Source organism: Leptosomus discolor, chromosome 4, assembly GCF_034619465.1.
Source record: "Leptosomus discolor isolate bLepDis1 chromosome 4, bLepDis1.hap2, whole genome shotgun sequence".
NCBI classification, from domain to species: Eukaryota; Metazoa; Chordata; class Aves; order Leptosomiformes; family Leptosomidae; genus Leptosomus; species Leptosomus discolor.
The window spans coordinates 58,011,527-58,027,214 of record NC_141394.1 but is presented as its reverse complement, the minus strand read 5'-3'; the positions used below and the strand labels follow the sequence as shown (position 1 = coordinate 58,027,214).

Below are 15,688 nucleotides of genomic sequence, written 5' to 3'. Positions count from 1 at the left end.
CCTCCCCACCCCCATTCTTTAATTCCAACTATTCATTTTCTCACTTAAGTAGGAATTAGTCCTTTATCATGGGAAGAATACAATCAGTGGTATGTTTAAAAAAACACAGAGAAGTTAAGAAATAAAAATATCTCAACAATCTTGAAAAATACAAAACCAGTTCAACCAGACAGCCATGCATTTAGGAGTAAAGGAGAACACAACCAGCCTCCCATCTGCTCTTTCTGTACACCCCATGTTGACACACATTTGGGGACAGAACTCCCAAAGCCCCATGGACCCTCACAGGAATCAATGCAAAAGCAACCTCTTCACTCAGAAGAGCCGAAGGATATTCTTCTTCACACCCCAAAGACCCAGGACACGGCCATGCACCTCCTTGGGGTCAGCCAATCAGAGAAGCCGATCACCTTTGTCTTTGTTACACCACAAAGACAGATTGGTCCATTTTTCCAGTAAGTCAAGAATCTTGAGGAGGAATTATATCATCTCATTAGTATTGTAATGCCAATCTGGCCAAAAGCATACTAACAGGAAAACCACAGCATAACCAGACAGTACGTATGAAGCAGCAGTACCCAAAATCTGAAAGAAAACACTTGATACTTCCAAAGACTCCAGGATTTCCTAGGTGTCCTAGGAAATTTCCTACATTTTCCAAATTACCACACAGTTGCAACTTCACAAAAAACTTCTCTAGAAATGGTGAGGGACATGAGTCTGGTTCTAAGGATCAAAAAACCCAGGGAGGGAAAGATTTTGTGGATATGGAAAATGGTACAGCAGAATTAGTATCTGGTCAGGTCGATCAATAGCCCACACAGACTTGGAGAGGCATCAGTCTTATAATGAAAAACCATGACTTGGGCATTACCCTCTTGTCAAGCCTTTAACACAACACACAGACAGCCTGAAGTATGCACAACCCATAAACTGTTTCAGGAGACAAACTTGCCCGTTTTTTTTTTCCTATGCTGATTTTTTCTGTAAAAAAATCCAAAGTTTTAAAATTCCACTGCTGTGTAATCTTTTGTTAAATGAAAACCTATTTTTTCACTTCCAGGTTATAATGTGTGTTAGCCCCTAATAATTTGATTAACTGATAGCAAAACTCATCCCTTCCCTTCCAAGTCTCCTACCAGGCTTAACCAAGTTTTCTTTTAATTAAGTAAAGCAAAAATACGTGTCATTAACACCACCAAAAGCAATAAAAGAATGGATCAGTAAAGTATAAATTCCTACCTCAACAGAATCCAACTGGGAAGTCAAACTCTGTCTTCAGAAAGTTGTACTAGGGTATCTGAGCACAAAATGAAATGAAGCTGGGATGGCTGGTCAAAGCACACCACAAGAAGAACCAAGCCATGGAAATCTGACCTGGCTTCCTTCAAAGAGCAGCTGACCCTGTTCTTCAGATTCTAGGCTGGTAAAGAACCTCTTGAAACAAATAAACTTTGGTCTGGAACTGTCTGGAGGAACTTTCCCCTGGGCAAAAGGGACGTCAGGAACAAAGCAAGAAATGTTCCGAAGGGAGAAAAAAACAGAAAGATACTCTGTCTGTGCTCCATTGCCAGATGAGTTATAATTTACCATGCATGCTACACTATACACTGTAACATGGGACCATCCACACTGTATGGCACTGAAGAGTGCCACAGTTAAAGAATAAAGCAGATACGCCTAGCAAAGCAATATTAAGGATCAACGGTTACCCTCCAACACTTTTTTATGATGGTATTAAATTAAAGTTGGCTGAGAGTGAAAATTGCCATACCAAACATTTTTTACCCTTTCTTCTTTGTTGAAATTCAAGTGAAATTTCAAATGTAAGAATATCTTCTAACAGTGAACAACCACCACCTCCTGAGATTTGATAGAGTCCAAAATACATATACAGAAAAAGGAAAAATGTAAATAATGGAGCAAATATAACCCACCTTTTGTGCATGGAATTCATCTCCGAGTGAAGAACCAGCAAAAGTCCTCTGCATACTTGGTTAACATCCTCAAAACAGAATTTCAAACATGTATAATCTTCAAGCTGGGGAATCTTACATGAGATACTAATTCCTTAATAATTACTACCTCAGGAAGTAAAAAGAATAGCGTTTTCTTTCATCAATTCTAAGAATTAATGAAATTTCCCCACAATGCAGGTATTAAGAGCACAACGAAAGGAAACTTTTAACAGTCCAGACTTGAAATACATTTATATCTGTAATATTTACATAACTGCATGGTTTAGGAGGAAACAACCTATCTGCGGTACAGAATATTCACCAAGGCAAGAATGTTTAAATAGTTCTGCATTTCCAATTTCATGTCTGCTTCTGATAGTTACGCAGATGTTCTAGAAATGTGTCAACTGCATCTCCTCTTTCACACACACACAAAAGAGGAAGCAGAACCCTCACCGCCAACTTCTCTTTGTATCCAAATCTCGCAGAGCTCTACCCTGCTGAGTTATTTTCCTCAGCAAGCAGACTAGTTAATGTAGCACATTGACAGATGGCAAAAGCTTAGATCTCAAAAGCTAGTCACAGGGGCAAACTGGCACAGTTCAAAACTCTTACAGGTCAGTCAGCTCTACACCAGAGATGCCTCGGATGGTTATCAGGGATACTCTGTAGCTTCCTTCAAAAATACAAAAAATGAACTATAGAGAATACTCTTTATGATATGAAAGCTGTAAAGAAGCCATGAAGAATACAGCAATGAGGCAACCTGGAGATGAAGGAATCCAATTAAGCAGCCATTCAATTAGCATATTGAACAGGGGCACGAGCCTACCGATTAAACCAGCAGAGCAGAGAGTGCATTGCAGAGGCAGATGTAAATAACCAAACCAACACCTCACTCCCATAAGCCTCCAAACTAATACAACATGCTTCAGTAAGATTAATTAGCAAGGAAGAAAGAAGCAGAGATGAATAAATGAATGAAGACGTATTTAATCTTAACAAATTTCAAGATTAAATTAAAGAAGTATGTAACTTATTTTTCAGGTATAAGCTAGGGGGAGGGGGGCACCTGGGCCCATTCTGGACTCAGTCTAGGGCTTACTCCACCCCACAGAACAGCACCTTGAAGGCAAGAAAGGATTCAACTAAACAAGATGAGAAGTATGAAAATTTATACTAGATGGCAATGCCAGTTATATTTCAAGCTTGCATTAGATTTCTTTGAAACTTTTCTTTTGCAATTACCTTTTCAATTTTGTAAAGAAGATTTTAACCCTTTGCTTTGCTGAAAGAAAATTTCTGGTTTTCATTTTAAGATTGATGACTAAGATAGTCTGAACTGAACCTGAACTGAAACCATTCTGCTTTCCTTGGTGCAGCAAATCTGAGTTACAGAAAACCTTGAGAGATCTGTGACCTAAGATAAGACCAGAGGTCATGAATGTTTCTCAATAAGCAGCAAGAGTCTGCTTGTCAGCTGATACTGTCTTGTCTTCACATTAAAGGAGAAGTTCCCATTGCTGGGCACTAATCCATGAAAATGAATAGACTAAGGCACTTGTTGACAGAACAGTAATATCACAATTATTCAAACCAGTGGCAGTTTTACTTCTGATACAATCAGTGAAAATACTTTGCTGCATGATGAAAATCAAATACACCATCAGCTTTCATCAGAACTGACTCCAGTGCATACACAGCTGTAAAAAGCAAAAGTATCTACACCTTTAGTTGTAGTATGTTTAATTTCCTTACCACCCTTCTTTATGAGACTATAAAATACATTCAAATAAACAGTCTGCCATAAATAAAAATTCGCAACTAGTTAAAATAAACCTGATACTCCTGAATACCTCTGCTAAATCATCAGGAATACTGCATAATGTTATTTTTACTAATCAATTCAGTAAAGCTTTGTTTGGTGCTGGTTTCAGTTTGCTGATTAAGTCATTTTGCATGATAGGCAAAAACTAAAAAGCAGTGTATTTCTGTTCATGCATCCTGAAATGTACCAGCTAAATACCATCCTTTCCATAGTCAGCATACGTACACTCATGCAGATACCTTGTTCCATTTCTGAAGTTTATACTGCTGCGGTTTTTTGCAGATGATTCTATCAATGAGCACCTATCTTCAAGAACAGCCTTTCCTCAAGGTAGATTTCACACTCCTGCTGTTGCAAATCTGCAGTGGGTAAGAAAAACTTCTCTACACAAAGTTAGATAAGTAGAGACGTCCTTTATTAATGATGTGCACCGTGCGCACTGGGGACATGAGATCCTTCCCAAAGATGTCCACTGGCACATTGCAAACAACAGATATTTATACATTAAATTCATACATAGTTAATTTATACAATACATATTTAATTTCATCCTCTCGATGATTGGTTCTTCTTTTCTCACTTCTGATGTAAATTAGCACGCAGCCTCAGTAGGTGGTGTAATTTGGGTAGGTAGACTGTGAGTCGGAGGTCTCGACCACGCCCCAAATTGACCATGTTTGGTCAAGGAACATGTCTGTGGCTCGCAGGCTCTTGGCTCGTACCTGCTTTGGTCATGATTCAAAGGTTATACACAATGGGTACTATCATAAATCCTGTCTTGCAGACATCTTGGACTACAACATACTGTCCTTGTTTCTAACCACTAACAGGTTATTGGTTAATGAATACCTTAGGTGTGGAATTTTACAGAGGCATGCTAGCAGCATAAGCAATACAGATTTTATTTTATATTTAATCATTTATTCTATTTGAGACTGATCTACCTAAAATTATCACTAGTCATCCTTATTAATATCTACTAATTAGAATTCTTGATATTCAAATCAGAATAAAAGGAATAAGGGGTTTTCAAACAGCATCACTGGTGCATAACAGGTTTCAAGTTTCTCTGGTTTCTAAGCCGTAATCACCTGGTCAGGTTTCCATGCTTACAGATTTCAGAACATGCACACAGGTCTAACATTTTAAATTTAATGATTTTATGCAACACTGCCTGTATGTAGTGATTACTTACCCAGAGAAGAACCACAGCTACACTTGGCTGGGTATCAGAAGGTATTCAGGACCAGCACCGTGCCCAAAGGTGTGAAGAATCTCTCGAACTGGAACTGCAGAAGGGAACTTAGATGTGCAAAACACTGAGTTAAAACATAGCCAGAGCAGATGGATTCATCCAAGCACTCATGAAAAGTGAATACAATTGTTAAAGGTTGAAAAGCCAGTGTTTGGTCCTATCAAGGACCTTATCTTCAACTGCAGCTCTCACTGTCACAACTTAACCCTGTGTGTCAAGTAGGTGAAACAAGGGCTAAATGCCACCCAAGTCAACATGAGCAGAGATTGTATGGCATGTATGCCCAAGTTTATTTTTCTTGGGCATAAACAGAGACAAGGATCAAAACTGTAGAAATCAAACAGAGCCACCTTGCAGAATACAGAACTTTCTCATTTATTGGTTTGTCAACACTGCTTCCTCTTGACCAAACAGTGACGACAAATGAGCATTATAGTAAATCCTAGTAAATGTTTCTGAAAGAAAAACCAGCCAAACTGAAGCCCTGAGTGAAAACACAGGTTTCACAGAGGTTTTCAACCTTCCCCTCAGCAGAATGCCTCACCTCACACAGAGTCCCATTCTTCTCCCTCAAGCACCTTTCCCTGCTCTAACCCTCTGCAGCTGAACTTCAGTGATGACGTTTTGTAACATTTCTGAAGCAAAAAAGAGCAGAGTTTTCAGCAGGGCAACCCACGTCCTGTCAGGACTCCCAGACTGCTGCAGTTCAGTTTCCTTTATACTACACATTACTTAAATATACGTCAAAACTTTTACATTTTCACTTCATTATGCACGTTTGCTAGGTTTTGGAGGGTGTTTAACCCCCATGTTATCAGTTTTGTATGTTGATATTATTATGTATGTAAAAATAGCATTCCTGCTAGTCACTGAGATGACTAGTCAAATGCCAGGAATTCGCTCTGATAAGTTATCTGACATCAGAATACATTTACACACTCCTTTTTCCTGATAACTGGAGTGCATTAGCAGTTACAGATTTCAGTGCAGAACCAGTTGCAGACTCACATCACCAGGGCGCACAGAAAAGGGTAGCTACTTTCCAAAATGTGCAGATAAAGTGGCTGACATGGGCTGTGAGACTACACATGGACCCACACGTGGGAAAAAATTCTTGATGGACTAAAACTGTTTTTGTAGAAAGTCTTCAGAATATGGCAGGGGCTAAAACAATTGTTTGAAATATTCTGATACCTATCGCTTGAGAAACTCATTCTCATTGCACGTGTAGCTGTTTTGTCAATTATCTGACACATATCATGGACAAAAATCTAACAGTATGTGGGCTTCTGGTTCCAGAGTACAAGTTTTAATTGCTCCCCATGCTCATTACAAGCCTCCCTTTCCAACATTATTCACCCAAGGATTTTGGACATATACCAGAAACCTGCAATTATATATTTCTGCTTATGACTGCATCAGCTACATTGCCAGAGGTCATGTAGTTCCCAAGTTCTTTCCAAAGTGGCACGCAAACCTCTGCTAAAACCTTCCACTCCTGAAAGAAATAATTAATTTTTGGCAACAGCTATGTGCTCCCACCTGAGTAACAGGAAGGATTCCTGGTGCACTTCCTGACTTTCAGAGGGTTTCTCTGTCCTCCAGCCAACAGGAGCAGCCATATGAGTTCTTAAAGCTTCACACACAACAGAGGATGTCAACTGTGTTACAAAAGTACTGACCAAAAACTCCGAGGCTTTCAAAGAAAATTTTCAAGCGAGCCACCACATGACAGTCCAGATGTCCCTAGCTGTGTGAAAGGGATGGGAAACCAAGCCATGTCTGTCCATCTTCAGTTTTCTAATGGTTAAACAAGTCACGCGCTGAAGCATTAGTTGGAGGGGAAGGAGCAAGCACAGAAAACTCTTTTTTTTCCACAGTCCTGAATGAAATGCCTGCAATTTGGTAATAGGTGTGTTATATCAATTTTGAGGCTAAGCGGGATGAGAGCACTAAAGGTGTTAAATTTATGGTTTCTCTTACAAATCATAATTAAATTATAATCAGTCTCTCACAGTTCAAGACTTCAAGTCAAGAGACCTCAGCCTGCTTAGACCTCAGGGAAAAAAAAAAAAAAAGTCAAAATTAAAATCTTTTGTTAATAATAATGGAAGACAAAAGTGAGACAAAATGCAAACATTCTGTTCTAAACAAGGATTTCACCTTAACATCCCTTCTTCTCTCGTCTTCATGTTGAAACACTTTTTGAAAGGAAAAATTCCTGCTTGCTGGTCATAGAAGTCTGGTATTCCCGATGGCAAACATCTCCCCTTCTGGGGGCAAAGAGGAAGTTTGCTGTGATCATCTTTAGAAGTTGTGAAAGTTTGTTGGAGCCCAGCCATGTTTTCTTGAAGCCAAAACAGCACAACCACAGGTAGAGGGGCCTGCGGTATTTCTATAACGGAGAGCAAATGTTGTTAAACGTAGCTTGTCTTTCTGACTCTGGCAGACCTGGCAAATTTTTTCAGCCTCTGACTGGTTATTACCTTTCTGATCAGAACTCATAGTTGTGCTGCAAAAGATACTGTTTCAGCTGAAAAGGACAGATTCTTTTAATAATAAGCATAAAGTAAGATATATGGGTGAGAAGAAAAAAAGCAGAAAACTAAAAATAAATGCATGATGTAGAGAAGTCAAGTGTTTCTCAAGACATAGACAGTGATGATGAAGGCAGTTCTGTTACTGCAGACACACTTCCAGTCCCTTTGGTCAGGGTATCTCTCAGGATCAAAATGGTACCAGGACTCAATCAGAGGATAGGAATTAGAGCTCTGATTGTCAATTCACTGCTTCTCTCTCATAGCAGTGCCAAATAATGAGCCCCAAAAGGTGAAGAAGCTCGTCTTTCCTTTTTTTTTTTTTTTTTTTTTTTTTTCCCAGAAAAATCCCCAAACCTTTCTTACTCATGCAGTCCTCTTGTGGCATGACCAATTTTGTCCACCTGTGCTGGATGTTCAGAGTCCTGTATCTGGGTCCTATCCTTTTAAGCTTCACTGAATCTGAGAAAAGACTACCCAGGAACCATCTCAGGCTCCGGACATCTTCTCAGGATGCGTCATTTTCTTTCTTGTAAACTAATTTTAGCAAAAGAGGTCCTGTACCAAGCTGCCTAAACTTTGTGATTAATGCAGCTCTGCAAACTCTCCAGCAACTCTTCCACATGACTATACCAACTGCTCCAGATTATATTCTGCTGAGAAAAATCCACTACAGTATTTCAAGATGTATTTCAAAATCCACGTTCAAACTCGTTTGTGATTTGCCATCTCTGTGTCAATCTCAAGAAACTTCCAGTACACTGAGTTGAATTTTGCCTACAGTTAGAAGGCAGCATAGACAAATACGTAGAAATGAGGTTCTGTAACAAAAAGTTAAATACATTGATAACCAATGGAAATCACTAAGTATTTATTGTTTCACGAAGAAATAACACAAGAAACTCCATTACAAAGATTCTTAATCTGTTTCCCCACACCTCTCTTCATCAGCCACTGGCAGGTTTACACTAATAGCTGCCCTCAGGTTAGCCCAGAAAAGGGCACGCTTGCTCCTCTCCTTCGGCCACTCCAGGTAGGTTCGCTTTGCCATGAGAGCCTTCAGCTTGTGATACCTGGCGGGGATAACGTACGGAAGGATCGGCTCCAGCAAAATGAGGATCAAGCTGTTGGAATTCTCACTGAATAATTTGTGGTGGGCAAAGTACAGCTCGTAGTGACACCACTCGCTCTGCACAAAGTTGGGAGACAACACAAAGATGGACTTGTAGCTCTTCTCAATGCAGTTAATGATGTTCTCCACAATGCTCTTGCCAGGGATAAAGTTCCTCTCGTGCTGGCACAGTTGTACACAGCCCTCCCCCTTCTCCAGGTTCGGGATCAGCTCGTTCTTCACCCACAACGAATCGCGCTCGCTGTAGGAAATGAACGCATGAAACTGCAGAACGGTCCTCTGCTCTTCGGGGTGGTTCTGCCAAGCTCTCCGCTTCATCTGCGTCCACTGCCACGTCATCCGCACGTACCACGGCACATCCAGGTAGATGCACAGAAAGGCCACAACAGCCACCAGCACCACCATCAGCAGCAGAGCTGTCACAAGCAAGAGCACCGTGTTGCAAGCCAGCTCAGTCAGGTGGAAGTCCTTCAGCTGCGTTCCTCGCAAGTCTTCCGGGTACTCGCACACGTACGCCGCCGGCCAGCCGAACAGCTTCCCCCCAGACTGCCTCTCCAGGCGGATAAAGTCTTGCAGCTCACAGGAACACTTGAATGGGTTCTGCCCGGCTTGTAGCTCCCTGACCCGTGGGCAGCTCTGGAAGAAGTCGGCAGACGGGGTGAGGATCAAATTCATCTCTATGTTCAGGAACTCCAGGGACGCAAAGCCACCGCACCCCGGCAGGTCAGACAGCCTGTTCGATGACAGGTTCAGCTCTTCCAACGAGTTCAGCTCAGCCATCCCCTTGGGGACACTGGTGATCTGATTGCTTTGTAGGTCGAGTTTCTTGATGTTGACTGGCAAGCACCCAAACACGGCATCTGCCAACTGGTTTGAGGACAGGTCCAACTCTGTCAGAGACTCAGTCCATTGGCACTGCACATCAGCTCCATCGTGACGCAGCAAGTTGCTGCTCATGTCCAAGTATTTCAGTGATTTCATATGGCTGGTCATGAAGCTTACCTTGGGAAGGCTCTCAAATTTATTCTTCTGCAAGATTAATGTCTCCAGTTGAATTAATTTGTCACATTTTTGAAAAAGAAGATCTGTTAAATCGTTCTTCAAAAAGTTTAAGTACTTAAAAGGACTGGCAGACGAAGGACACAGCATATGTATCATTTCCGATTCATTTATTGTCAAGGCTGCAATATTCATGTTTGCAAATATTTTGTATAAGTCATCCTGTGAGAAGTACAGACTCGTGATTACAACTTTCTTTATTGTCAATGCTTTCATAGAGGTACCTGAATAGTTAAAGTCGTAGCTTTTGATGTCTGAGAATTGTGTTACGCTGTTAATATTGAAGTATTCGATGGACGAGTGCCATACAGTCTGAAAAATTTCAATAAGAGCATTCCAGTCCACTGACACATTTGTCAGTGTCAGATTTTGTAAACTGGAGCCTTGTCTGAAATTCGATAATAAAGCTACTAATTTTTTTACATTGTCATTTGTGATTTCTGACAATGACAGGCTTTCTGTAGTATTTTGTATCACATCCCAGTCAAAATTAGTTTTGGACTGATAACTATTTGTATACAGGAGTGGCAGGCTCTTGATTTTTTTGTCAGAACCTTCTTCTGCAAAATCGTTAGAAACAGATGTAAAGAGTTCGCTTTCCACAGACGGGCTGACACAGTTCAAAAAAGTCAACACAAACAGACACTTGTAAAGAAAAAGGTTTCTGAGAGAATTCCTATTTTCTGCCATTCTAGTTTCTGGTTCCTTGGAGATGCTCAATACTTTTCTTATCTGTCCATCTTTGTTCTAATCCTGCAGCAAACCAAACAAACAAAAAGCAAAATCAGATTGTATCATAAAGTGGCTATGCAGGAGCCCTCAGAGAGATTGATTTTTTAAGGTTCCAATTCCTCATCTCTCCCTTTGACTCAAAAAATGATGAAGGTACCTATCATCATTCAGGAGATGCATGCTTTTTTAAGAAAACACCACTAAAATTTCTATTTGGTAAGTATGCTGTATTTAACACATAATGAATCTGTTTCTTACAAAACGTGTCTGATTTCATAGATGACTAAAACTTGCTGCTTACTTACACAATTGCTGCTGTGATTCAACTTATTATGAAGACTTCCCACAACTGTATAATACACTTTGAGCAGAAAGTGCAGTATTTGAGATCAGTATGGTCATCCTCGCCTCAGATTCTCTCTTGAAGGATATGAACTAGACTCAGAGATATTTTTTAAATGGACTTGTGACTACAAAACCTGGACTGAAACACAGGATGGAGGTTCAAGAGCGTGAATCAAAATCTAAATGACTTTAGGCAGCTGTGATCAGTCCTTAGTTTTAGCTGGGGAGACCAGGGTAGGCGGGTAGGATGTTCTATATTTATGCTACAGGAAAGTCCACAGAAGAGTTCACTTGTCTGGGCTTCAGCATCTCTTGAATCTAGACTCTAAAAGTGGGGTGTCCCCATGTCTGATTTGTTAGGTGCACACAGAGGACATCAAACACACACTGAAAATATTTGCATGCTACACGAAAAAATATCAGTTGTAGAACCACTGTAGACAAAATCTAGCCCTGATCTAAGGACATTGATCTCAAATGTCTCTGTTGTGAAAGAGAACTTATTTAAACACAATTTAGACATAAATCATAACTGCGGCTTTGCTTTGATTCTCCCTAATGGAGGACACTTTTCCTTTCTGAATGTAGGAGTTTAGCCTATTAGTAGCCAGCATCCCTTTAAGTCAGCCACTGTGAATACGTGAGCCTTAAATCTCATTTTAGATATTGCCATAAAGCCGTCAGTCTGCCTTTCTGAAAGAGGAACTGGTAAAAACTTAGCTAACATTTTTTATGTGCAAATCTGAAATCTTTTTGTTTCCTCAGAACATTTCCCCCTCTTTCTCCCATTACTTTTAAATCATAGTTGTTGTCTGAAGCTTTCCATAGTGCTTTTTTATGACTACACTGGCTTTCAACTTTCCCTTGACATTGAAAAGGCTAAACTGTGAGTTTGTATTTCTAGTGACTCTACAACAAGACAGTAATAGCTGTCACTTTTTGGATTAAAGCTACAACCTCAAGGACTACATCCTCTGTACCATTAACCATTCCACGAGCTTTCTTAAAATTACATTACTGGGTCTAAAATGTACATTCTCCTTTATCTAACACAACCTGTATTATGAAATCTCAACAAAACCCAGTCCACTTAGTTCTTCTTTTGTAATGCATGCATGAAACTAGGCTTGGAAATCATCTAAAAATAGTGGGGCAATATGGCAACTTTTCCAGCCTTTTTCCAGATTTTAATTTCAAAAAATTAAATGCAGTTTTACCATCATAGCCCTCAAAAGGCATTTGGGCATGTGCAGAGAACAAAAGATAATCAGCATCCTTTATCCTGTTCTTCTGATTGTTTGGGCAACACCACTAATGTGGATATAATCAAACAAAATACGTGGCTTCAAGAGAAATCTGGGGAAAAAAAAAATCTACCTTCAAATCATTATTTCTTCTTAGGACAAAATTTCAGCAATATCCAGGGACTAGGTGAAAGATGGATATGATTCTTGCACATGTGCTTAATTTTCTCTCTTATTCCTATATCCTGGCATTCAGTCAAATTATTTATGACTACCTTCAAATTTTCTTTAGCATATCCTATAAAACGACAAAATTAACAACTATTATAACACATGACCTGAGATTTTGGGGCTAACACTGGAGAAATTTATCCCTTTTAATTCATAAGCATCCTCAAGTCATTAAACTTGACAAAAAGATCGTTATCAAGATACAAGCAGAGAAGGATAAGCAAACCAAGATCATAGCGACAAATTGTCCTGTTGTTTAAAGAGCAAGAGAAGAGATAAAAATTGAGATTTTTAGAGGTTTTCCAATATCAGGTCAGTATAAACTGACTAAACTTTCATATAAGAAATGTACAGAATGCATTGAGCTATGATGGTTCAGTATTAAGGCATGCGCTTTGCAAGTTACTGGCAGAATACAAAACTCAAATGTTAAAAACATACCTTTCACATGGATGAAACATATCATGAAGTTAGACCCATTCCTGAACTGTAGAAAAACTATTTCCATTAGATCACTGTGACCCCCTTAACTATGGGCCAGCTCCTTCAGGTAAATTTACTGAACAGAAGCAACTTTACTCTCATTTCTCATCCATACACTTGAAGGTACATCATACACTTGCTAATAACCCTCTGTGGAAAACATGGCTCATTTTCAAATAAGATGCAGAATGTAAAACAGTTTTAGCTAACTAGCAACCGCATAAATCAATGAAAAGAAAAGTTTCTCACCAGAAATACCTGCTGTCTGAAAAGGCAAAAAATGGACTCAGGAAAAGAAAAGTAAAAAAAAAAAAAAAAACCACACCAACACTTCCTGTAACACTATCCTACTGTGTAACAATACTTAGGAACACCCAAACATTTTCTATAAATGTTTGTGCCATCTACTGACAGCTGGTGAAATGGCATTTGCTTTCCTCCAGATGTATTTTCCACATACAACATTACTGTAATTTCCCCACTATTTAATTACTGTTGAACTATGTGTTTTCATGCATTGCAATAGATTAAGCAGGGAAAAAAAATTAATCTTTTTACCAACTTTCTGTCCTCATGAAATTAATATGAAAATAAGTACTTCTTTTGAGCAAGTTTTACCTGAAATTCAAACATCTTCCTCTCTGAACTTAATAATGATCTAAATCCATATGCATTATTCTGGTTATTTTTTTCCATTTAGGTATACCAATTCAGTCATCAAGTTCTTATCAAGGCTGGTTTATAGAAGTACTGTTTGTCGTATTTTAATTTCCATTTAATGGGAATGGAAAAACAATCTCTCTCTCCTGCTCCAGCAGTGTTGTGATTGGGTTAAACAGTGGTCAGGGAAACAGTAGGTGGGGTCTTTTCATATTTTTTCAGATTAAAACAGAGTAGCAACTTCAGTACTGAATGCCCAAACACTTGGGTTATTGTCCTGGCAAAGACATAAACCAGACTCTTCATTTCTGTATAACATTGGTCTGAAATTCCATCTTAGCTGAGATCTAAATACAGAACTGCCACACTACAACCTGCTCTTCTGGGTTAGCATATCGTAACGTATTCATGATTTAACACTTCAACGATTCAAGAAGCAGAGGAAATAATCTTAAAAATTACTTTTTCACTTTAAATCTTATTCTGTACATTCTATTTAATTTCTCAGCTTCAAGTGAAAAGAGGTCATCGAAAAAAGGAAGAGAAAGATAGGATAGGTAGTAAGCGACAGAATATGGACAATTCATATTCTCTGCTATATGCCAATGAGCCTTATGGTGGTACTCTATATGATTCTTCCTCCATTTCTGTCAATACAGACAAGAGTATTCACAGCTGGTTTCTAAATGACATGTTACAATGTTGTCATATACAAACCTCACCATTCTCTGCCCTTGGCTGGAAAGATTTTGCTATCCATCCTCAGGATGAGATAAAATCCTAAAGGTAAGACCTTGCTTCTACCAAACATTCATTCCTGGTTTGGAATATCACAGTTTAACTGCTTGAATATAACCTACCTATTACTCTAAAGAATACAGAGCCAGACGTACGTTTGGTTAACGTCTAATAACTGCCCTAAGTTAGAGACTCTTACTTGAGAGTATCTCTTCAATTAAGTGACAGTATGTGCAGGCCACTGGCATAGCTTAAGTTCTCAAGTTCTGCCTACAAAGATAAATGAAACATACAGTAAGCAGTAAAACAAGCATATTACTATTAATTGCATGCCATCAGCACTCATATTTACAACTCAGATTTACCAGGGCAATCACTGGAAGAAGACGAATATATTCCTCAAATGTCACGCATACTTCTGTGTTTTGTTAAAAATAGCCAAATGTAGTTGTTTCTTTCCAACTTTTTTTTATATTTATCGATTTATAAAAAGGCAAGTACCTTTTCTGAAACCCATTAGGAAGATGAGGACATTCAGAGTAATAACAAACTTCAGAGAAATCTGAGATGGTAGAAGTGTTCAATCTCTGTTGCCCATTTATTTCAAAACCATTTGCAATATTACCATAGTGAGAAAATACATGTGAAATTAATTACAGAAAAGTGAAAGAGAAAGAAAATTAGAAAATGCAAGTGCTAAATTCAAGAAAGTAATTTAGGAACTTAGGAAACTAGTACATCCTGCTATCTCAATAAATAGATATACACATTTACACTTACGATGTTAATTTCATCCTGAAGTAATAACTTTATATTACAATAGTGATTAATACTGTCTTGCAGTCAGTTCTAAAACGTGTGCATAGCCTTGTACAGAATCTGCAAAACTGACAGTGTAAGATCCATTTTACAGCAAAAATTGCCATCCATCATGGGCAAAACAATCTCCAGCTATTGAGCTTCATGTATTGCGATTCCTCCTAAGACTCTTACTTACTTCCTCCCTTACTCTTCCATGGGCTCCACTGAAAAGCAGGGGGAAATCCTTAGGGCCACTCCAGATTTCATGTTCAACAAATACAGCTAAACATTAATAAACTAATCTAAAAGTTGCTAGAACTACCAGCATGCCCTGGCTCTTAAATTCCCATTGAAACACCTTTGAAATAAACATACTATTTAGTGATACAAACATTTGTTCTGCTATCACCTACCTTAATGGGAAAGTTCAGAGACTTTTGCCTGTAAGTCACATAGCGCAATCCGTATTTGTGAAGCACGCTTCTGAGAACTGAAGCTCTATTTTGTGACCTCCTGTAGCAGCTGTCTTCCAGTGACTCACATGTTTTATTTTGCTTCCCATGGCAACAGCAAGTATTTATTTTATCGACAGGGGAAGACTAGAGACAGAAAGAATGCTATGATGGATCGTGGAACTGCCTTTTATCACAGTAAAAAGGGCATGCTTCACCTTAAAATGAAGCGG

General features: G+C 39.0%; 1 protein-coding gene across 1 annotated transcript; it reads right to left on the bottom strand.

Moving 5' to 3' along the window:
* Nucleotides 1-8,473: 8,473 nt before the first annotated feature.
* Nucleotides 8,474-15,453, bottom strand: LOC104343956 (toll-like receptor 1). The gene is made up of 2 exons (XM_086463754.1): nt 15,417-15,453; nt 8,474-10,522 (listed from the first exon to the last, which is right to left on the bottom strand). The coding sequence occupies exon 2, from the start codon at nt 10,457-10,459 to the stop codon at nt 8,498-8,500; it is 1,962 nt and encodes a 653-aa protein (XP_086319880.1). The 5' UTR covers nt 10,460-10,522; nt 15,417-15,453; the 3' UTR covers nt 8,474-8,497.
* Between the last annotated feature and the right edge of the window lie 235 nt (nt 15,454-15,688).